This window comes from Nicotiana tabacum, chromosome 1, assembly GCF_000715075.1.
Source record: "Nicotiana tabacum cultivar K326 chromosome 1, ASM71507v2, whole genome shotgun sequence".
Lineage (NCBI taxonomy): Eukaryota > Viridiplantae > Streptophyta > Magnoliopsida > Solanales > Solanaceae > Nicotiana > Nicotiana tabacum.
Genome location: NC_134080.1, coordinates 211,761,245 through 211,786,405, shown reverse-complemented (window position 1 = coordinate 211,786,405; position 25,161 = coordinate 211,761,245). Strand labels below are relative to the sequence as shown.

At 36.1% G+C, this 25,161-nt stretch overlaps 2 protein-coding genes, 2 long non-coding RNA genes and 1 pseudogene across 4 annotated transcripts; 3 read left to right on the top strand and 2 right to left on the bottom strand.

Moving 5' to 3' along the window:
• Positions 1-345: 345 nt before the first annotated feature.
• On the bottom strand, positions 346-3,603 carry LOC142182310 (uncharacterized). The gene is made up of 2 exons (XR_012711139.1): positions 2,969-3,603; positions 346-720 (listed from the first exon to the last, which is right to left on the bottom strand). It is a non-coding gene; the product is annotated as an uncharacterized LOC142182310 (long non-coding RNA).
• Positions 3,604-10,594: 6,991 nt separating this feature from the next.
• LOC142162935 (F-box/kelch-repeat protein At3g23880-like) lies at positions 10,595-11,667 on the top strand (annotated as a pseudogene).
• A 1,475-nt stretch (positions 11,668-13,142) lies between these two features.
• LOC142182309 (uncharacterized) lies at positions 13,143-16,224 on the bottom strand. Its single transcript, XR_012711138.1, has 2 exons — positions 15,748-16,224; positions 13,143-13,517 (listed from the first exon to the last, which is right to left on the bottom strand). It is a non-coding gene; the product is annotated as an uncharacterized LOC142182309 (long non-coding RNA).
• Positions 16,225-21,921: 5,697 nt separating this feature from the next.
• On the top strand, positions 21,922-22,335 carry LOC142164755 (uncharacterized). Its single transcript, XM_075223267.1, has one exon. It carries the CDS (start codon positions 21,922-21,924, stop codon positions 22,333-22,335), a length of 414 nt encoding a protein of 137 aa, XP_075079368.1.
• A 969-nt stretch (positions 22,336-23,304) lies between these two features.
• LOC107793667 (F-box/kelch-repeat protein At3g23880-like) lies at positions 23,305-24,487 on the top strand. Its single transcript, XM_016616062.2, has one exon. The coding sequence runs from the start codon at positions 23,305-23,307 to the stop codon at positions 24,409-24,411; it is 1,107 nt and encodes a 368-aa protein (XP_016471548.2). The 3' UTR covers positions 24,412-24,487.
• Positions 24,488-25,161: the final 674 nt, after the last annotated feature.

Here is a 25,161-nt window from a genome sequence, read left to right as displayed (position 1 = left end):
TAAACCGCGTATTTGATAGAAAACTTGTTGATATCATTGTGTTTTGGGAGTTATTACCATGTTTTGGGCTGAATGTCATATTTGGGCCTCATGCCAACTGTTTTGGACCCTTAGGGGATTTTTATTACTATTCCTCATTGTTTTGACTTCATATTTATACTCAGTCATGTTGTATTCTACTGTTTTCATAACTCAACCATGTTTACTCCGTTTTGACATTTTTAAATGATATTGTGGGCTGAGTATCATGTTTTACTATGCCCGAGTGATTTTTAGAGATTTCTGACTGAGTAAGGCCGAGAGCCTCTGTTTTAGTAATTCAAACGAATAATGAAATCAGGGAGATAAGGAATGAAACATAAATAAATACCAACAGAACCTGCCCATCGGGCTATTTCACAATCACTTGTATCAGCCCCTCGGGCAATAACATGAAACAACAATAGCCCCTCGGGAAATATCATATCTTACACTTGGTACCCGCTCTCACTAGGGGTGTATAGACTCCTGGAGGGGCTCCTTACAGCCCAAACGCAATAACAAGCCATCTCATGGCATAATCAAACAGGAACTCAGCCTTATAACAAGCCACCTCTTAGCGTAACAAATCAGGCCCTCGGCTTCATAATCATGAATTAATACAACACTGTTGTGGCGCGCAGCCCGATCCCATAGTAACCTCACAAAAAGGCCGTGTACGCTCAAAGGTACTCCGGAAGACTTGTTGCAGAAAGAAGATTTGGGGTTATGCAAATGATGACAGTTATAAAGCAAAAACTGTAAACACATAAACAACTAGCAAATAATAACAAAAATAGAAAAACATAATAAAAATCAAGTAAAGCTAATGAAAAGGCACAGAGACCTCAACCAAATATTCTAAAAGCCAACAAGATCATAGTACTAGCTCGAACATGCAACTCCCCAGCAGAGTCGCCAAAGATGTCATACCCTTTTTTTTAACCAAACTTCAATTAACCCTCTTAAATTAATAAAAGTAATTTAGTAAAAGCTTGAAAAGAGTTTTTAATTAAAAAGTGACAAAGATTGTATTCAAAAGGAAAACTCAGAGTCGCCACCTGGCATGTAATTTCGGTGTTCCAAGCCACCGGTTTTTTTAGAAAATATTTTTCTTTTTAAAACACTTGGACTCAAAACTAAGTCCGCACCAGAGGTTTTGGTAAGGGGGTTTATTTGACTCGGGAAGAAGGTGTTAGGCACTCTCCAAGTCCCATAACTAGTATGGTTGCGTACCCGATCTAATTGGCTTTTAGAATATTCAAGTTAAAGTAAAATCACAGAAAAGCAGAATAAACACACATGAGGCTTGAGGTCGTCCCCGCCTAATAAAATAAAAGGAAAAGGAAAGAAAAAGAAAAATCCTAAGCTAACCTATACTACGACTTCTCCACCATGTTCGACAAGGCTTCCAAAATATTTACATAGTTCTTCGGGACATACCCCGGATAATAATATATACAAACCATTCAGGGCATTCCCCGAATAAATTCAACTAGGGGAACGACCTCTTGCCCCGAAATTAAAAGCAAGCAAATAGAAAAATCCTAATATTTCCTACCCAAATGTTGTCGGCCTAACATGCTCCTAGCGAATAATAATAAAACGAGAATAAGTAAATAAGTGAAAAACTAAAAGAAATTCAATTCGGGGTCATGTTCTATTAACTTATCATTATTTTCATGTATTTCGACCAAGCTCAATTCCTAAGTAAGTAAGCAAATTAACACTAATAGGCCAAGTCTCTCTCCCAACTCCCATGGCCCCATAACTATTCAAATAATTCCATACCCAGCAACGCTAAATCAGCAAGGTAATGCATTTAACAGAACACCGTAGGCATTCATAGAAGATAAGAACAAGGAAAGCTAAAATAGTAATAACTACTACAAGTTAGGGAAAATGAATCAAGGCCATTAGGAGGAGCCAACACTATGACTATATCAGTAGCTCAATCATACTTCCCGCTGCATAACAGACATCATCTCAAAAAAAAAAACAATTAATCCAAGAGGACCAACAAAGTTTTTAAACAGCCTTAATATTCACAACGAATCGAACATCGAATTGACCCATTTTCATTGCAATCTGGACATCATTGGAAGCCATATTCATTTTTTAGAACAGTAGCTTTTACTCAAATGAAAAAGAGATAGCTTTTTAGAACAGCTCATGCAATTTGGGAATAACAATGATATACTGGAGTCCTTCATGGTGACAACATCTATCCATATTATTGAAACACACCTCAAAATACTTGATGATTATATGGAAAGTAGCAAAGATAGTGGCATAAGTTCTTGAACAACACATGATTCTTTTTCTTCCTTTCTTTACTTATACATGTACCTAACAGTTTAAGAGAATTGAAGATCCTTCACGACTCATTATAGGTTTAAACCAACCGAAGGAAAGCAAAACAACATGCCAACAACCTCATTTCTCGAATCATAAGGGACTACAAAACACTGTTTCAACCTTAAGGTCGATTCACCATCAAATCCAATTGGGACAACGAGTTAATATATAACTAGAACCACCTTTCAATCCACATGAAGCAAAATCCTAGCATTAAAGGTTGGGACATGAAGAAAAATCAGATAACAGAACCTCATTAAAGAAAAAAAATCTGTCACAATGAACTTGAGTTAATCTTTCAAAATTGTTAGCATTTACCATATTTCAAAATAGGCAACTCATTCAACGTTATTCACCAAAGAAAACAAAAGGTCAGTAAAGCGATACCATGGAATCAAACACATTTCTAATTCATTCAAACTCTTATGAAGAGACTCACCAAAAGGAAACTCATAGAGTAACAATAACCAGCAGCCAAAATCAGCAAGAAAAATCAGTTAAATCTGAAACTACTACTGATTAGTCTATCTTAAATGGCTCCCTCTATGGCTTTGATTCATAATACACACAAGAGTAGGAGGAAGAAATGAACCTGAAAGCGCTCTTAATTAATTCTGATCGCAATCAAATACACTTAAATATGGCAGTGAAGATCCATGACAAACAACATCCAAGAAAGAGGAACTCGCGGTCTCGAACGGACCTCAACTGGCAAACAATTGACGACTCGAGCGACCTCGATTCAATACCAAAACTCAAATTGAAACTCAAAAATGGAAAAGCTCTGTCCTTAAAATCTTTTTAGCTTTTTCTGTCGAGAAATCCCCCCTTAAAATCTCTGTCCAGACCCAAATATATAGCCCTCTCTTGAAGCTTCTCTCCTTCCTTTGCAAGAAATCGCAAAAACCCTTCAAAAATCCGAAAATCCCACCAAAATTACGAAAATCTCCTTTTTTTTGGTAAAAAAATTGGGCAAATGGAGGGGTATGATTAATTTTCATTAATCATATCCTACCCTTCGTCCATCATCTACCGTTGAAAGAGATTCACGTATGAGAGAGCAAAATACAACGCGGATTCGAACCAAAATCGGTTATTTGTCAGGCCACGTGGAAGAAAGAGAGAAGGGAAAGAGGGACCATGAGTTAACTCGCCGGGTTGGCGAGTTTTTCCGGCGAGTTTGGGGTAAGGGACGTGGGCAGAGGCTGGGAAAGGCGGGACGCCGATTTGGGTAGTCTTTAGGGTTAGGGTTAGTGAATATTAGGTTTATATTTGGGGGTGTGGGGATTAATCGTGGTCGTTGGATCCAGGGGTTTTAGACGGCTGAGATTAAAAATTAAAAGATGGGGCGGGTCAGTGGGTTTCGTGGGTTAAGAGATTGGGTTGGCTGGGTTGAAAGGGTTATGGGATTGGGCTGACCAGATTTGGGCCTCTTTAGCATCCGAATTGGCCCTATAATTTTGGACATTAACCCTTTTAAATCTACCAATTAAGAAAACTTAAATCTTTTCTTTACAAAAATAATTTAAAATTAATTATGATTAATTAAAGTAAAATATATCATACTATGAAACTATATTTTTATATATCATTTTTTATATAAATTATTATATTTAAAATAAAATTGAAAATCATGGTAAAAACAAAAGTATATTGAATTAAAATTAATAATAAAGTAAAATCCTATAGAAATAAATTCAAATAAATGTCCTAAAAAATACTAGGACTATTAGAGGTGATTCTAATGCGCGGGTCAAAAATTACATGTCTACAAATATGTTAGAAAAGATACTGAAATTAGATACATTTATCAATTTTCTGGTACAAAAGATACATTTTCTCCTTCACTCTTTTCCTATACAAGACATAACATTCCTTCACTCATACACACACATTCTCTGACGGACATACAAAATCCTTGCACTTTTCCTTTCAAGAAAATCCATTAATTCTTGCATTCTTAGAAGAAAAACATTGGTTTAGTTTAATCCTTGTATTATTATGATTTGATTTTATTATGTAAATGTATTTTAGAGCTTTGCCTGATTATTAAGTAGTGTCGTATGATTAAATGTATGACATAATTGGTACAACTTAAAGGAGCTGGACATTGCATAAATTGCAATTCTACTGTTAGGGCTTCAAGCTCAATGTAACGAGCACAGGCCCGTATTTGTGAAGCTCATGTGTACTCAACTTTTAATTAATTTAAGTAGTGTTAATTGGTTGTTTCTTTCACGTACAAGTAATCTCATTTTCCCAAAATTCAACGAACCTTCACGACTTCATACTCACGTGAATAAATGCTGGGCGAATCCTTGTCAAGTTTTAATCACAAAAAAGGTACCACAATATTCGAACTTCACACATATGACTTTGAACGATTAAATGATTCATAAACATCTATAGAAATGCTTTTTAGGCACGCATTTAATCAATTATTGTGATTATGTACACGTTCGCGTGATATGGTTATCTTTAAAAATGAATATTCGTAAAAATGCTTTTAGGCGCGCATTCAATCTACTATCATAATTGTATACACATTCGCGTGACATAATTATGATTTCCACAAATAAATCAAGGTACGAGTTCGTGCGATTTAGGCCAAAAACAATCTTCACAATTAATAAAGCGTGACTAATTGTGTAAACGTTCGCGTGATATTATTTTAACTGACCTAAATAAAATGGATTTACACACAAGTAATCTGTTTCAAAGATTAAATCCATAAACTCTATAATTAAAAAGCGGTAAAAGTGAAATACACATAGGTTCTAAAATGAGTAATTCAACAATTTAATTAAGCCACGCATGATTAAAAGCGCCCGTGCTAAAACTACGGAACTCAAGAGTGTCTAACACCTTCTCCCGGGTTCAGCAAAGTTCCTTACCCGGTCTTCTGGTTTCACAGACTTTAAAACATAGTTAAATTTCCTCGATTTGAGATTTAAAATAAACCTGTAACTTGGGACACCATATAATTATCCCAAGTGACGACTCTAAATCAAATAATAATCTCATTAAAGGAGATGTGACAGTCGAAATTTGGCCACAAATCTAAAGATTTAAAGTTGATGGCTAGAACTTGCGTTGTCATAAATCGTGACAAAACTCTAGTTTTCAATACTAATAATAATAATAGTTTTTTAGACTTTTTGGAAGATTTGAAAAACTGAGTGCAAAGCAATTCAAACAAACTCTGTTTTATCATGACTTTCTGGTTAAGCCATGGATTTCTCAGTACCACAAGGAAAAAATGTGCACTCTCATGGAATATATATAATTACTATAATGAAGCTAATCTTTGTCCACTAAAATATCAACACGAAATATACAAATGAAATGCTAGTTAAGTAAGCCAAAATACATGACCTTTCCACATATTTGAAAAGATGTGCTACATATTGTGAGCACGTGATTTTTGCTTCACGAAAACTACTCCAAAAGAAATCAAAAAATAAAACAAATTGTCTTTGGGTACAATTTTGAAAATTTTGCGTGACATTTTAGATAATTATTTTTGTCTGTAAATGTTTACCTTGTTTTAATAAATTGAAAAATACCAAAATACCTGTTGCATGCATATTTAGGATTTGATTATGCATTTTTGGAATTAATTAAACCATGTCCTATTTTAAAGAATGAAAATCACAACAATATGAATTTTGGTGGTTTTGTCATTTTTATTGTTTAATTGTGTGATTTTATTTTAATATTTGATCTTGTGTGTTAATTATTGTTAAGGGTTAATTAATATCTTCTTAAAATAATCTTGGTTTTACAATTTAATTTAGGAATTTTTGTTTTTAGGAATTAAAAGAAAATGAAAGGAAAAAGAAAAGAGTGAAAATTGGTAAGGTTTGAGACACTTAGTCTCTTTTGTTGAAGCTTAAGTTGGAAAATTCAACCGGATGTTGACTTATTTGTTAGCGAAATTGGAATTTTGGCATTTTTCGGTTGATATATGAGATTTTGATATAGGGGTCGGAATGGAATTCCAGAAGTTGCAGTAGGTCTGTGGTGTCATTTGGGATGTGTTTGCGAAATTTTAGGCCATTCAGACGTGGTTTGGTAGACTTTTGATCGAAAGCGGAATTTGGAAGATTTTGGAATTCTTAGGCTTGAATCCGATACGAATTTGGTGTTTTGATGTTGTTTTGAGCGTTTCGAAGATTGGAACAAGTTTGAATAATGTTATGGGATATGTTGACATGTTTGGTTGAGGTTCCGAGGGTCTCGGGTGAGTTTCGGGTGGTTAAATGGACCATTTCAAGTTGTTGAAAGTTGCAGAAAATCTGCTGAAGTGTTGTAGACAACAGTGCTTCGCGTTCGCGAGTGGACCCTCGCGATCGCAAAGGGTTAGCAGGTGACGCTGAAGATTTGGCCTTCGTGTTAGCAAGGGAGGTTCCCCGTTCGCGAAGGGCTGGGGCCATTGAGCTACGCGTTCGCTAGAAGGGGAGCCGTGTTCGCGAAGGTTGGAGTCAGGAAGCATCGCGTTCGCGAGAGGTCAGACGCGTTCGCGAAGGAGGAAAATTTGGTCAACATTAGTTTGTGCTTCGCGAACGCGAGGCTTTGACTGCGTACGCGAAGAAGGTTTTGAATGCCTAGGCAGAATGTTTAAATAGCCATTGTCCACGATTTTAGGGCTAACTTTCACCATTTTGGGGCGATTTTGAAGCTTTTTGAAGAGGATTGAAGAGGGATTCAAGGAGGAACTCTTGGAGGTAAGATTTATGGACTTAATATTCGATTCTAATATGAATTGCACCTAATTAATCATGGAATTTAAGCCTAATACTGACGAACTAGGGCTTATAATTGGAGACCTAAAATTTGGGATTTGAGGGATCATTTGAGGTTGGATTTTGGTGATTTTGATATGAATGAACTCGGAGAGTGATAAGGAGTCTATTGATGTAATTTTTATCGGAATCTCAGACGTGGGCCCCGGGGTCGGGTTTGGCCAATTTCGGGATTTGTGTTGTAATTTGATTTTTTCGAGTGGGCCTTGTTCCCTTAGCATATTTTGATGGTTTTGCACTGATTTTGGTTATATTTGGAGCATCCGAAGGCCGATTCGAGAGGCAAGGGCATCGCGGGCTAGAGATTTTGTCCTGATATAGGCGAGTAATGATTGTAAATGTTATCCTGAGGGTGTGAAACCCTGGATTACACATCGTTGTGCTATATTAAGGTGACGCACACGCTAGATGATGAGCGTGGGGTCGTGCACCGTTGGAGATTGTGACTTAGTCCATCCCGAATGATTGTTTTACCGCGTATTTGATTGAAAACTAGTTGTTATCATCATGTTTTGGGTTGAATGCCATATTTGTGCCTCGTGCCAACTATTTGGACTCTTAGGTGATTTTTACTGATATTTCCTCACTGTTTTGACTTTATACTTGTACTCAGTCTTGCTATATTCTACTGTTTTCATAACTCAACCATGTTTACTCTGTTTTAACATATTAAATGATATTCCAAATGATAATTTGGGTTGTGCATCATGTGTTACTGTTGCCCGAGTGGCTTATGACATTCTTACTAAGTTAGGCCAAAGGCCTGTATTGTTAGGATACATTGATTTATGATTATGAGGTAGAGGGCCTGAGATTGTACGCCACGAGGTGGCTTGTTGATATGAGGCCGAGAGCCTATTTATTATGCCCCGAGATGGCTTGATATTGCGCTTGAGCCGTAAGGGGGCCCTCCCAGAGTCTGTACACCCCCAGTGAGTGCGGGTACCCATTGTGATCTAAGATATAGCCCGAGGGGCTGGTGTTGTTCCATGATATTGCCTGAGGGGCGAATTCTATTGACATTGAGCCCGAGGGGTGGATTTTATGTGTTTATCTGTTCTAGCTGCTTTTTATTTAATTGTTTAACTATTAAAAAGGTGTTTCAAAGAAGCTTCTTCTGAACTAAGGTGTCTTTTTTTTCACTGTTTCATTGCTTTTACTAGTTTTATACTACTTCTTTATAGTAAATTGATGTGCTTTTACGTGATTTCTTATCGCTCAGTCTTCACTTATTATTATTACTCACTGAGTTGGAGTACTCACTTTATTTCTTGCACCCTGTGTGCAGATTCAGGCGCTTCAGGTCCCGCTAGCGAGTGTTGATTTCTTCCAGCTCAGGCGGTTTGGGAGATTCACTAGGTAGTTGCTCGACGTTTGCAGCCCAGTGCTTCTCCCCCTATTTTATTTTCTCTATTTTAGTTCTGTAATAGACAATGTAGACTTTTCTTGTCTTCATTTGGATAGTAGATGTTCATGACTGGTGACACCCCGATGTCGGGCTATGTCTATTCTGCAAATTGTAATATTCACCTTTATTTTGGGATTTTTATTATGTTAAAGACTTAATCTGTGTTATTTTAATTGCTTTAAATGAATTGGGTGTGTGTCGGCTGGCCTTGTTTTCATGAGATGCGCCATCACGATCGGATCTGGGTTTAGGGTCGTGACACTATTAGATACGTTGGTGTCCCGCTGAACACTAAACGGTTATCTGTGATGTAGTGTTACCCATTGGTTGACGATATGCTGGGTAAAATAGCCTCACGGAATGCCATACACTTATACTATGCTGAGAGAGTTCAACTAATAAAGAATGTCTTGTTTTCTCTACAAACCTGCTAGTCCCAAATCTTTATTTTGCCCAAAAAAATTATTTATATTATTAAAGCAACTTGTAGAACATTCTTATGGACCGGGGCTATTGCATTATCAAAAAAAGTATTGCTAGCATGGGATAAAGTTTACTAGCTAAAATCAACAGGAGACTACCATATTCTAAATGTTAGGGTGTGGAATAGAGCAACTATATGCAAGTTATTGTGGAACTTATGCCGAAAAACAGATAAGTTGTGGGTTCAATGGTTCCACATTTATTATGCTAAGAAGAGAGAAATTTCGGAGATAGAACCTAAACAAGTCTCTTGAATGTTGTTGAAGATACGGAAAGCTAAACATTACCTCATAGATGTTGGTATTGATATTGATGAACTAAGGCGAATGCAAAACTTCTCTATAAAAAAAATATACTAGATGTTTGTGGTACCTTTGTAAAGGTTCCACGGAGGAAATTGACAAGCAACAACTATACTTCTCCAAAGTGGATATTCATTCTAAACCTGGCTGCTTGGGGTAGACTGAATACAAAGGACAATCTGGCCAAATGGGGTATTGTAATTGAATGGAAGTGTATCTTGTGTAAAGAGAAGAATGAAACCATTACACGTCTCTTTTTCGAGTTCAAAATTTCTACTGAATTATGGGAAAAGATATTTCTATGACAAGGGATAAGAAGACCGGTGATGATATGGCGGCAAGAACTACACTGGGTTGTTACCAAGATGAAAGGCAAGAATATCAATGCTAAGATCTATAGAATGGCCTTTGCAGGTTGTGATTACTACATTTGGCAAGAGAGGAATCTATGGGTATTTCAGAATAACTAAAGAAGTGTTGGGATAATTACAAGATAAGTGATTCAAGACATATTCTCTAGAGGGAGCATGAAGCATACGATGACCAGGAGGCTTGAAAGCTTAAACTTTTACTCGATCGGTTGTTACAGTAGATTATAGTAGGCGAATGATTTGTAACTACTTAGAAGTTCTGTAGTTGCTGAGAGTTTTGAGGCTTCATGCCTAACTCTAGATCTTTTTGTTGCTTAGATACCGCACATAATTTCTTTGGTGAAATAAAATTTTATTTACTAAAAAAAATTAATAATTTAAAATATTTAGAAGACATATAAATAAATCGAAATAAAACAAAATTTATTTCACTTTCGAAATACGAACAACATCACATAAATTAGGATAAAGGGAAAACATAATTACTATAACGGGTTCATATATTGTATATTGATTTGTGGAGAATTTTATCAATAAGTCTAGCTGTTTTTGTATAACTAGTTAATTGAATTGATTGAATTTGTACTTCATGTAACAAAAAAGTAACTGAAAAAATTAAAATAAAAATACCACAAAAGATTTGGAACCAAGAAAATCACATCTAATAATTAGTTTGATTTCTTTTTAAATAAAAATCAAATCTAACAAACACCTTAACTTATACTCCCTCTATTTCAAAGGAGACCAAAAAAAAAGTACAAATATTTTGACGGCACGCCAAATTTGAAAGCTTGAGTGACAAGTCCCACTATATAACTTAGCTCCACACTCCATAGTTACATCAAGAAAATGGAGGAAATATCAACAGTTTTGGCCAAACAATTACCACAAGAAATCATCTTTGAAATTCTCTTGAGGTTACCTATCAAATCTTTCTTGAAATTCAGGTCTGTTTCAAAATCATGGCTTTCTTTAATCTCATCTCCTTTATTCAACAAAACCCATGTCAGTTTTACCTTAAACAACCCCAAAATGACTGATTTTAGACTTGCTGTAATAGCCTCAGTTTCTAAATTGGGCAGAATCTGCAATATTTACAACATGGGGTTTGAAAAAGATTCATTTTTTACTGTGGTTAAACATAGTAATCCTGCTAAATCTTTATCTCTCTCTGCTAAGATTTTGGGTTCTTGCAATGGGTTAATTTGTTTAACTAGTGATAGATTTACACTAATGTTATTCAACCCATGTACTGGAAATTTTAATGTATTTCCTGATTCAATGCTGAAAGATAATAGTGGTGGTTGTTATGTTAGATATGGATTTGGTTATGATTCATGTAATGAAGATTATAAGGTTGTGAAAATCTTTAGTTTTCCTCGGGCTGATTGGGGCTCTTCATTGGGAAGCATGTTATAATTATTGTTCGAGTGATTCTTGGGAGATTGTTACTTTGGATTTGGCTGCAGGGCAATATGGTAAAATAGCTCTGCCGAGATACGAAGATGAAGGTATTTATTGGACATTAGGTGTTTCAAGAGGGTATTTAGTTGCTTGTTGCAACTATGAACCAAAAAAGGCAGATATGTGGGTAATGAAGGAGTATGGTGTCGAGAAATCTTGGACTAAATTGGTTACCATGTCATTGCCGGTTGATCGTAGGGATTATATCTTACCATTGTTTGTGACAGAGAATGGCGATGAAGTTTTGTTGCAGCTTGGCGCAGAGCTAATGCAGTACAGTTCAAGGAATGCATCATTCAAACGACTCGATTTCATGTCAGGTGATTTTCGTCAAGTTCAAATGGCTTCCTACTTTGAGAGTCTTGCTTCACCTCATATTTAGTGACGTGATGGTAGGTTAAAGGTGAAGGCAAATGAGTTTAAGAGATGGTAAAAGATCTTTTCGATTGGGTGGTGCCTGCTCCTGTTCTCGTAGTTATTGATAACATTGTGTCTTTTCGTTGTATTGGTTGAATTCTTCTTATCATTTAAGGTGTTTGGCCGTTCAGCAACATTGACTAAGAAATGCTACTGTTATCATACTCAATTGAAGTTCAATCTTCTCGCTCAATTCATATCATGCACCATGTGGATACAAAATCCTTTGTCACGACCCTAAAACAGACCCGATTGTGATGGCGCTTATCGTGAAACTAGGTCAGCCGACACCCCCCCCCCCCCCAAACCAACTAAACATAGATAATAATTCATTTAAAGTTATTAATAAGCTATAAATCCCAAAATATAGAGTAGAATAGAACAATGCGGAAACAACAGAGCCCGACATCGGGGTGTCACCAGTCATGAGCATCTAAAAATCCGTCTAAAAATATGAAAAGAATACATAGTCTAATACAAGGCTAGTACAAAGGGAAAATAAAGATAGGAAGGAGAAGTATTAGGTTGCGAACGCCAAACAGCTATCTAGTCAATTCCGAACAAGCCTGTTGTGGAAGCACTCAGCCTTTGCTAGCATGACCTGAGACTCCTGAATTTGCACACAGGATGCAGGGAGTAATGTGAGTATGCCAATTCAGTAAGTAATAAAAATAAAGGTAGTTGAGCGATAAGAAAACACGTAAACACAGCATAATGCTACAACAAAAAAGTATAAAACCAGTATAATGCAATAAAATAGTAAAAGCTCATAAAACACCTTAGTTCAGCGAAAACATCTTTAAATCTTCTAGTTTTGTGATTTTTGTCGAAATCCGAGACGTAGGCCTGGGGGTCGGGTTTGGCCAATTTCGAAATTCTTGATGTAAATTGGTTATTTTCGAGTGGGCTTTGTTCCCTTAGCATATTTTGATGGTATAAATCTGTTTTTGGATAGATTTGGAGCATTCGGAGGCCGATTCGAGAGGCAAAGGCATCACGTGCTAGAGTTTGGACCGGATAGAGGTAAATAATGATTGTAAATGTTGTCCTAAGGGTATGAAACCCCGGATTTCACATCGTTGTGCTACTTTAAGGTGACACACACGGTAGATGACGAGTGTGGGGTAGTGCACCGTTGGAGATTGTGACTTAGTCCATCCCATATGACTGTTAAACCGCGTATTTGATAGAAAACTTGTTGATATCATTGTGTTTTGGGAGTTATTACCATGTTTTGGGCTGAATGTCATATTTGGGCCTCATGCCAACTGTTTTGGACCCTTAGGGGATTTTTATTACTATTCCTCATTGTTTTGACTTCATATTTATACTCAGTCATGTTGTATTCTACTGTTTTCATAACTCAACCATGTTTACTCCGTTTTGACATTTTTAAATGATATTGTGGGCTGAGTATCATGTTTTACTATGCCCGAGTGATTTTTAGAGATTTCTGACTGAGTAAGGCCGAGAGCCTCTGTTTTAGTAATTCAAACGAATAATGAAATCAGGGAGATAAGGAATGAAACATAAATAAATACCAACAGAACCTGCCCATCGGGCTATTTCACAATCACTTGTATCAGCCCCTCGGGCAATAACATGAAACAACAATAGCCCCTCGGGAAATATCATATCTTACACTTGGTACCCGCTCTCACTAGGGGTGTATAGACTCCTGGAGGGGCTCCTTACAGCCCAAGCGCAATAACAAGCCATCTCATGGCATAATCAAACAGGAACTCAGCCTTATAACAAGCCACCTCTTAGCGTAACAAATCAGGCCCTCGGCTTCATAATCATGAATTAATACAACACTGTTGTGGCGCGCAGCCCGATCCCATAGTAACCTCACAAAAAGGCCGTGTACGTTCAAAGGTAATCCGGAAGACTTGTTGCAGAAAGAAGATTTGGGGTTATGCAAATGATGACAGTTATAAAGCAAAAACTGTAAACACATAAACAACTAGCAAATAATAACAAAAATATAAAAACATAATAAAAATCAAGTAAAGCTAATGAAAAGGCACAGAGACCTCAACCAAATATTCTAAAAGCCAACAAGATCATAGTACTAGCTCGAACATGCAACTCCCCAGCAGAGTCGTCAAAGATGTCATACCCTTTTTTTTAACCAAACTTCACTTAACCCTCTTAAATTAATAAAAGTAATTTAGTAAAAGCTTGAAAAGAGTTTTTAATTAAAAAGTGACAAAGATTGTATTCAAAAGGAAAACTCAGAGTCGCCACCTGGCATGTAATTTCGGTGTTCCAAGCCAACGGTTTTTTTAGAAAATATTTTTCTTTTTAAAACACTTGGACTCAAAACTAAGTCCGCACCAGAGGTTTTGGTAAGGGGGTTTATTTGACTCGGGAAGAAGGTGTTAGGCACTCTCCAAGTCCCATAACTAGTACAGTTGCGTACCCGATCTAATTGGCTTTTAGAATATTCAAGTTAAAGTAAAATCACAGAAAAGCAGAATAAACACACATGAGGCTTGAGGTCGTCCCCGCCTAATAAAATAAAAGGAAAAGGAAAGAAAAAGAAAAATCCTAAGCTAACCTATACTACGACTTCTCCACCATGCTCGACAAGGCTTCCAAAATATTTACATAGTTTTTCGGGACATACCCCGGATAATAATATATACAAACCATTCAGGGCATTCCCCGAATAAATTCAACTAGGGGAACGACCTCTTGCCCCGAAATTAAAAGCAAGCAAATAGAAAAATCCTAATATTTCCTACCCAAATGTTGCCGGCCTAACATGCTCCTAGCGAATAATAATAAAACGAGAATAAGTAAATAAGTGAAAAACTAAAAGAAATTCAATTCGGGGTCATGTTCTATTAACTTATCATTATTTTCATGTATTTCGACCAAGCCCAATTCCTAAGTAAGTAAGCAAATTAACACTAATAGGCCAAGTCTCTCTCCCAACTCCCATGGCCCCATAACTATTCAAATAATTCCATACCCAGCAACGCTAAATCAGCAAGGTAATGCATTTAACAGAACACCGTAGGCATTCATAGAAGATAAGAACAAGGAAAGCTAAAATAGTAATAACTACTACAAGTTAGGGAAAATGAATCAAGGCCATTAGGAGGAGCCAACACTATGACTATATCAGTAGCTCAATCATACTTCCCGCTGCATAACAGACATCATCTCAAAAAAAACAATTAATCCAAGAGGAACAACAAAGTTTTTAAACAGCCTTAATAATCACAACGAATCGAACATCGAATTGACCCATTTTCATTGCAATCTGGACATCATTGGAAGCCATATTCATTTTTTAGAACAGTAGCTTTTACTCAAATGAAAAAAAGATAGCTTTTTAGAACAGCTCATGCAATTTGGGAATAACAATGATATACTGGAGGCCTTCATGGTGACAACATCTATCCATATTATTGAAACACACCTCAAAATACTTGATGATTATATGGAAGGTAGCAAAGATAGTGGCATAAGTTCTTGAACAACACATGATTCTTTTTCTTCCTTTCTTTACTTTTACATGTACCTACCTAATAGATTAAGAGAATTGAAGATCCTTCACGACTCATTATAGGTTTAAACCAACCGAAGGAAAGCAAAACAACATGCCAACAACCTCATTTCTCGAATCATAAGGGACTACAAAACACTGTTTCAACCTTAAGGTCGATTCACCATCAAATCCAATTGGGACAACGAGTTAATATATAACTAGAACCACCTTTCAATCCACATGAAGCAAAATCCTAGCATTAAAGGTTGGGACATGAAGAAAAATCATATAACAGAACCTCATTAAAGAAAAAAAATCTGTCACAATGAACTTGAGTTAATCTTTCAAAATTGTTAGCATTTACCATATTTAACGATATTCACCAAATAAAACAAAAGGTCGGTAAAGCGATACCATGGAATCAAACACATTTCTAATTCATTCAAACTCTTATGAAGAGACTCACCAAAAGGAAACTCATAGAGTAACAATAACCAGCAGCCAAAATCAGCAAGAAAAATCAGTTAAATCTGAAACTACTACTGATTAGTCTATCTTAAATGGCTCCCTCTATGGCTTTGATTCATAATACACACAAGAGTAGGAGGAAGAAATGAACCTGAAAGCGCTCTTAATTAATTCTGATCGCAATCAAATACACTTAAATATGGCTGTGAAGATCCATGACAAACAGCATCCAAGAAAGAGGAACTCGTGATCTCGAACGGACCTCGATTCAAACAATTGACGACTCGAGCGACCTCGATTCAATACCAAAACTCAAATTGAAACTCAAAAATGGAAAAGCTCTGTCCTTAAAATCTTTTTAGCTTTTTCTGTCGAGAAATCCCCCCTTAAAATCTCTGTCCAGACCCAAATATATAGCCCTCTCTTGAAGCTTCTCTCCTTCCTTTGCAAGAAATCGCAAAAACCCTTCAAAAATCCGAAAATCCCACCAAAATTACGAAAATCTCCTTCTTTTTGGTAAAAAATTGGGCAAATGGAGGGGTATGATTAATTTTCATTAATCATATCCTACCCTTCGTCCATCATCTACCGTTGAAAGAGATTCACGTATGAGAGAGCAAAATACAACGCGGATTCGTGGGTTAAGAGATTGGGTTGGCTGGGTTGAAAGGGTTATGGGATTGGGCTGCCCAGATTTGGGCCTCTTTAGCATCCGAATTGGGCCTATAATTTTGGACTTTAACCCTTTTAAATCTACCAATTAAAAAAACTTAAATCTTTTCTTTACAAAAATAATTTAAAATTAATTATGATTAATTAAAGTAAAATATATCATACTATGAAACTATATTTTTATATATCATTTTTTATATAAATTATTATATTTAAAATAAAATTGAAAATCATGGTAAAAACAAAAGTATATTGAATTAAAATTAGTAATAAAGTAAAATCCTATAGAAATAAATTCAAATAAATGTCCTAAAAAATACTAGGACTATTAGAGGTGATTCTAATGCGCGGGTCAAAAATTACATATCTACAAATATGTTAGAAAAGATACTGAAATTAGATACATTTATCAATTTTCTGATACAAAAGATGCATTTTCTCCTTCACTCTTTTCCTATAAAAGACATAACATTCCTTCACTCATACACACACATTCTCTGCCGGACATACAAAATCCTTGCACTTTTCCTTTCAAGAAAATCCATTAATTCTTGCATTCTTAGAAGAAAAACATTGGTTTAGTTTAATCCTTGTATTATTATGATTTGATTTTATTATGTAAATGTATTTTAGAGCTTTGCCTGATTATTAAGTAGTGTCGTATGATTAAATGTATGACATAATTGGTACAACTTAAAGGAGCTGGACATTGCATAAATTGCAATTCTACTGTTAGGGCTTCAAGCTCAATGTAACGAGCACAGGCCCGTATTTGTGAAGCTCATGTGTACTCAACTTTTAATTAATTTAAGTAGTGTTAATTGGTTGTTTCTTTCACGTACAAGTAATCTCATTTTCCCAAAATTCAACGAACCTTCACGACTTCATACTCACGTGAATAAATGCTGGGCGAATCCTTGTCAAGTTTTAATCACAAAAAAGGTACCACAATATTCGAACTTCACACATATGACTTTGAACGATTAAATGATTCATAAACATCTATAGAAATGCTTTTTAGGCACGCATTTAATCAATTATTGTGATTATATACACGTTCGCGTGATATGGTTATCTTTAAAAATGAATATTCGTAAAAATGCTTTTAGGCGCGCATTCAATCTACTATCATAATTGTATACACATTCGCGTGACATAATTATGATTTCCACAAATAAATCAAGGTACGAGTTCGTGCGATTTAGGCCAAAAACAATCTTCACAATTAATAAAGCGTGACTAATTGTGTATACGTTCGCGTGATATTATTTTAACGACCTAAATAAAATGGATTTACACACAAGTAATCTGTTTCAAAGATTAAATCCATAAACTCTATAATTAAAAAGCGGTAAAAGTGAAATACACATAGGTTCTAAAATGAGTAATTCAACAATTTAATTAAGCCACGTATGATTAAAAGCGCCCGTGCTAAAACTACAGAACCCAGGAGTGCCTAACACCTTCTCCCGGGTTCAGCAAAGTTCCTTACCCGGTCTTCTGGTTTCACAGACTTTAAAACATAGTTAAATTTCCTCGATTTGGGATTTAAAATAAACCGGTGACTTGGGACACCATATAATTATCCCAAGTGACGACTCTAAATCAAATAATAATCTCGTTAAAGGAGATGTGACAGTCGAAATTTGGCCACAAATCTAAAGATTTAAAGTTGATGGCTAGAACTTGCGTTGTCATAAATCGTGACAAAACTCTAGTTTTCAATACTAATAATAATAATAGTTTTTTAGACTTTTTGGAAGATTTGAAAAACTGAGTGCAAAGCAATTCAAACAAACTCAGTTTTATCATGACTTTCTGGTTAAGCCATGGATTTCTCAGTACCACAAGGAAAAAATGTGCACTCTCATGGAATATATATAATTACTATAATGAAGCTAATCTTTGTCCACTAAAATATCAAGACGAAATATACAAATGAAATGCTAGTTAAGTAAGCCAAAATACATGACCTTTCCACATATTTGAAAAGATGTGCTACATATTGTAAGCACGTGATTTTTGCTTCACGAAAACTACTCCAAAAGAAATCAAAAAATAAAACAAATTGTCTTTGGGTACAATTTTGAGAATTTTGCGTGACATTTTGGATAATTATTTTTGTCTGTGAATGTTTACCTTGTTTTAATAAATTGAAAAATACCAAAATACCTGTTGCATGCATATTTAGGATTTGATTATGCGTTTTTGGAATTAATTAAACCATGTCCTATTTTAAAGAATGAAAATCACAAAAATATGAATTTTGGTAGTTTTGTCATTTTTATTGTTTAATTGTGTGATTTTATTTTAATATTTGATCTTGTGTGTTAATTATTGTTAAGGGTTAATTAATATCTTCTTAAAATAATCTTGGTTTTACAATTTAATTTAGGAATTTTTGTTTTTAGGAATTAAAAGAAAATGAAAGGAAAAAGAAAAGAGTGAAAATTGGTAAGGTTTGAGACACTTAGTCTCTTTTGTTGAAGCTTAAGTTGGAAAATTCAACCGGATGTTGACTTATTTGTTAGCGAAATTGGAATTTTGGCATTTTCCGGTTGATATATGAGATTTTGATATAGGGGTCGGAATGGAATTCCAGAAGTTGTAGTAGGTCTGTGGTGTCATTTGGGATGTGTTTGCGAAATTTTAGTTCATTCAGACGTGGTTTGGTAGACTTTTTGATCGAAAGCGGAATTTGGAAGATTTTGGAATTCTTAGGCTTGAATCCGATGCAAATTTTGTGTTTTGATATTGTTTTGAGCGTTTCGAAGATTGGAACAAGTTTGAATAATGTTATGGGATATGTTGGCATGTTTGGTTGAGGTTCCGAGGGCCTCGGGTGAGTTTTGGGTGGTTAAATGGACCATTTCAAGTTGTTGAAAGTTGCAGAAAATCTGCTGAAGTGTTGTAGACAACAGTGCTTCGCGTTCGCGAGTGGACCCTCGCGATCGCAAAGGGTTAGCAGGTGAGGCTGAAGATTTGGCCTTCATGTTAGCGAGGGAGGTTCCCCGTTCGCGAAGGGCTGGGGCCATTGAGGTACGCGTTCGCTAGAAGGGGAGCCGCGTTCGCGAAGGTTGGAGTCAGGAAGCATCGCGTTCGCGAGAGGTCAGACGCGTTCGCGAAGGAGGAAAATTTGGTCAACATTAGTTTGTGCTTCGCGAACGCGAGGCTTTAACTGCGTACGCGAAGAAGGTTTTGAATGCCTAGGCAGAATGTTTAAATAGCCATTGTCCACTATTTTAGGGCTAACTTTCACCATTTTGGGGCGATTTTAAAGCTTTTTGAAGAGGATTGAAGAGGGATTCAAGGAGGAACTCTTGGAGGTAAGATTTATGGACTTAATACTCGATTCTAATATGAATTGTACCTAATTAATCATGGAATTTAAGCTTAATACTGACGAACTAGGGCTTATAATTGGAGACCTAAAATTTGGGATTTGAGGGATCATTTGAGGTTGGATTTTGGTGATTTTGATATGAATGAACTCGGAGAGTGATAAGGAGTCTATTGATGTAATTTTTATCGGAATCTCAGACGTGGGCCCCGGGGTCGGGTTTGGCCAATTTCGGGATTTGTGTTGTAATTTGATTTTTTCGAGTGAGCTTTGTTCCCTTAGCATATTTTGATGGTTTTGCACTGATTTTGGTTATATTTGGAGCATCCGAAGGCCGATTCGAGAGGCAAGGGCATCGCGGGCTAGAGATTTTGGCCGGATATAGGCGAGTAATGATTGTAAATGTTGTCCTTAGGGTGTGAAACCCTGGATTACACATCGTTGTGCTATATTAAGGTGACGCACACGCTAGATGACGAGCGTGGGGTCGTGCACCGTTGGAGATTGTGACTTAGTCCATCCCGAATGATTGTTTTACCGCGTATTTGATTGAAAACTAGTTGTTGTAATCATGTTTTGGGTTGAATGCCATATTTGGGCCTCGTGCCAACTATTTGGACTCTTAGGTGATTTTTACTGATATTTCCTCACTGTTTTGACTTTATACTTGTACTCAGTCTTGCTATATTCTACTGTTTTCATAACTCAACCATGTTTACTCTGTTTTAACATATTAAATGATATTCCAAATGATAATTTGGGTTGTGCATCATGTGTTATTGTTTCCCGAGTGGCTTATGAGATTCTTACTAAGTTAGGCCAAGGGCCTGTATTGTGAGGATATATTGATTTATGATTATGAGGTAGAGGGCCTGAGATTGTACGCCACGAGGTGGCTTGTTGATATGAGGCCGAGAGCCTATTGATTATGCCACGAGATGGCTTGATATTGCGCTTGAGCCGTAAGGGGTCCCTCCCAGAGTCTGTACACCCCCAGTGAGCGCGGGTACCCATTGTGATATAAGATATAGCCCGAGGGGCTGGTGTTGTTCCATGATATTGCCTGAGGGGTGAATTCTATTGACATTGAGCCCGAGGGGTGGATTTTATGTGTTTATCTGTTCTAGCTGCTTTTTATTTAATTGTTTAACTATTAAAAAGGTGTTTCAAAGAAGCTTCTTCTGAACTAAGGTGTCTTTTTTTTCACTGTTTCATTGCTTTTACTAGTTTTATACTACTTCTTTATAGTAAATTGATGTGCTTTTACGTGATTTCTTATCGCTCAGTCTTCACTTATTATTATTACTCACTGAGTTGGAGTACTCACTTTATTTCTTGCACCCTGTGTGCAGATTCAGGCGCTTCAGGTCCCGCTAGCGAGTGTTGATTTCTTCCAGCTCAGGCGGTTTCGGAGATTCACTAGGTAGTTGCTCGACGTTTGCAGCCCAGTGCTTCTCCCCCTATTTTATTTTCTCTATTTTAGTTCTGTAATAGACAATGTAGACTTTTCTTGTCTTCATTTGGATAGTAGATGCTCATGACTGGTGACACCCCGATGTCGGGCTATGTCTATTCCGCAAATTGTAATATTCACCTTTATTTTGGGATTTTTATTATGTTAAAGACTTAATCTGTGTTATTTTAATTGCTTTAAATGAATTGGGTGTGTGTCGGCTGGCCTTGTTTTCATGAGATGCGCCATCACGATCGGGTCTGGGTTTAGGGTTGTGACACTATTAGATACGTTGGTGTCCCGCTGAACACTAAACGGTTATCTGTGATGTAGTGTTACCCATTGGTTGACGATATGCTGGGTAAAATAGCCTCACGGAATGCCATACACTTATACTATGCTGAGAGAGTTCAACTAATAAAGAATGTCTTGTTTTCTCTACAAACCTGCTGGTCCCAAATCTTTATTCTGCCCAAAAAAATTATTTATATTATTAAATCAACTTGCAGAACATTCTTATGGACCGGGGCTGTTGCATTATCAAAAAAAGTATTGCTAGCATTGGATAAAGTTTACTAGCTAAAATCAACAGGAGGCTACCATATTCTGAATGTTAGGATGTGGAATAGAGCAACTATATGCAAGTTATTGTGGAACTTATGCCGAAAAACAGATAAGTTGTGGGATCAATGGTTCCACATTTATTATGCTAAGAAGAGAGAAATTTCGGAGATAGAACCTAAACAAGTCTCTTGAATGTTGTTGAAGATACGGAAAGCTAAACATTACCTCATAGATGTTGGTATTGATATTGTTGAACTAAGGCGAATGCAAAACTTCTCTATAAAAAAATATACTAGATGGTATGTGGTACCTTTGTAAAGGTTCCACGGAGGAAATTGACAAGCAACAACTATACTTCTCCAAAGTGGATATTCATTCTAAACCTGGCTGCTTGGGGTAGATTGAATACAAAGGATAATCTGGCCAAATGGGGTATTGTAATTGAATGGAAGTGTATCTTGTGTAAAGAGAAGAATGAAACCATTACACGTCTCTTTTTCGAGTGCAAAATTTCTACTGAATTATGGGGAAAGATATTTCTATGGCAAGGGATAAGAAGACCGGTGATGACATGGCGGCAAGAACTACACTGGGTTGTTACCAAGATGAAAGGCAAGAATATCAATGTTAAGATCTATAGAATGGCCTTTGCAGGTTGTGATTACTACATTTGGCAAGAGAGGAATCTAAGGGTATTTCAGAATAACTAAAGAAGTGTTGGGATAATTACAAGATAAGTGATTCAAGACATATTCTCTAGAGGGAGCATGAAACATACGATGACCAGGAGGCTTGAAAGCTTAAATTTTTACTCGATCGGTTGTTACAGTAGATTATAGTAGGCGGATGATTTGTAACTACTTAGAAGTTCTGTAGTTGCTCAGAGTTTTGAGGCTTCATGCCTAACTCTAGATCTTTTTGTTGCTTAGATACCGCACATAATTTCTTTGGTGAAATAAAATTTTATTTACTAAAAAAAATTAATAATTTAAAATATTTAGAAGACATATAAATAAATCGAAATAAAACAAGATTTATTTTACTTTCGAAATACGAACAACATCACATAAATTAGGATAAAGGGAAAACATAATTACTATAACAGGTTCATATATTATATATTGATTTGTGGAGAATTTTATCAATAAGTCTAGTTGTTTTTGTATAACTAGTTAATTGAATTGATTGAATTTGTACTTCATGTAACAAAAAAGTAACTGAAAAAATTAAAATAAAAATACCACAAAAGATTTGGAACCAAGAAAATCACATCTAATAATTAGTTTGATTTCTTTTTAAATAAAAATCAAATCTAACAAACACCTTAACTTATACTCCCTCTATTTCAAAAGGACTGATAATATTTTTTATTAGTCTATTTCAATATTTTTTTAATAGAAAATATTTATAGTTATACAAATACTACGATAGATTTAAAATAACAACTTTTAGAAAATTTGTAGCAATACAAATATGGTTTAGTTAAGACAACTTTTTTGGAATGGAAGGAACATGTTTTATTTCTTATAATATTGGTAATAATTCACCAGGCCGACCGGTTAGAAAAAAGGAGACCAAAAAAAAAGTACAAATATTTTGACGGCACGCCAAATTTGAAAGCTTGAGTGACAAGTCCCACTATATAACTTAGCTCCACACTCCATAGTTACATCAAGAAAATGGAGGAAATATCAACAGTTTTGGCCAAACAATTGCCACAAGAAATCATCTTTGAAATTCTCTTGAGGTTACCTATCAAATCTTTCTTGAAATTCAGGTCTGTTTCAAAATCATGGCTTTCTTTAATCTCATCTCCTTTATTCAACAAAACCCATGTCAGTTTTACCTTAAACAACCCCAAAATGACTGATTTTAGACTTGCTGTAATAGCCTCAGTTTCTAAATTGGGCAGAATCTGCAATATTTACAACATGGGGTTTGAAAAAGATTCATTTTTTACTGTGGTTAAACATAGTAATCCTGCTAAATCTTTATCTCTCTCTGCTAAGATTTTGGGTTCTTGCAATGGGTTAATTTGTTTAACTAGTGATAGATTTACACTAATGTTATTCAACCCATGTACTGGAAATTTTAATGTATTTCCTGATTCAATGCTGAAAGATAATAGTGGTGGTTGTTATGTTAGATATGGATTTGGTTATGATTCATGTAATGAAGATTATAAGGTTGTGAAAATCTTTAGTTTTCCTCGGGCTGAGGGTAGATATGAGAACATGGTTAAGGTTTATAGCTTAAAGGCTAAATCTTGGTCAACTGTTGAGGGTTTTAATAGTGGTAATATTAATGGAAAGTTGGGTGTGTTTGTAAATGGGGCTCTTCATTGGGAAGCATGTTATAATTATTGTTCGAGTGATTCTTGGGAGATTGTTACTTTGGATTTGGCTGCAGGGCAATATGGTAAAATAGCTCTGCCGAGATACGAAGATGAAGGTATTTATTGGACATTAGGTGTTTCAAGAGGGTATTTACTTGCTTGTTGCAACTATGAACCAAAAAAGGCAGATATGTGGGTAATGAAGGAGTATGGTGTCGAGAAATCTTGGACTAAATTGGTTACCATGTCATTGCCGGTTGATCGTAGGGATTATATCTTACCATTGTTTGTGACAGAGAATGGCGATGAAGTTTTGTTGCAGCTTGGCGCAGAGCTAATGCAGTACAGTTCAAGGAATGCATCATTCAAACGACTCGATTTCATGTCAGGTGATTTTCGTCAAGTTCAAATGGCTTCCTACTTTGAGAGTCTTGCTTCACCTCATATTTAGTGAGGTGATGATAGGTTAAAGGTGAAGGCAAATGAGTTTAAGAGATGGTAAAAGATCTTTTCGATTGCCTGGTGCCTGCTCCTGTTCTCATTGTTATTAATAACATTGTGTCTTTTCGTTGTATTAGTTGTATTCTTCTTATCATTTAAGGTGTTTGGCCGTTCAGCAACATTGACTAAGCAATGCTACTGTTATCATGCTCAATTGAAGTTCAATCTTCTCGCTCAATTCATATCATGCACCATGTGGATACAAAATCCTTTGTCACGACCCTAAAACAGATCCGATTGTGATGGCGCCTATCGTGAAACTAGATCAGCCGACACAATCCCCCAAACCAACTAAACAGATATAATAATTATTTAAAGTTATTAATAAGCTATAAATCCCAAAATATAGAGTAGAATAGAACAATGCGGAAACAACAGAGCCCGACATCGGGGTGTCACCAGTCATGAGCATCTAAAAATCCGTCTAAAAATATGAAAAGAATACATAGTCTAATACAAGGCTAGTACAAAGGGAAAATAAAGATAGGAAGGAGAAGTATTAGACTGCGAACGCCGAGCAACTACCTAGTCAACTCCGAACAAGCCTGTTGTGGAAGCACTCAGCCTTTGCTAGCATGACCTGAGACTCCTGAATCTACACACAGGGTGCAGGGAGTAATGTTAGTATGCCAATTCAGTAAGTAATAAAAGTAAAGGTAGTTGAGCGATAAGAAAACACGTAAACACAACATAACGCTAC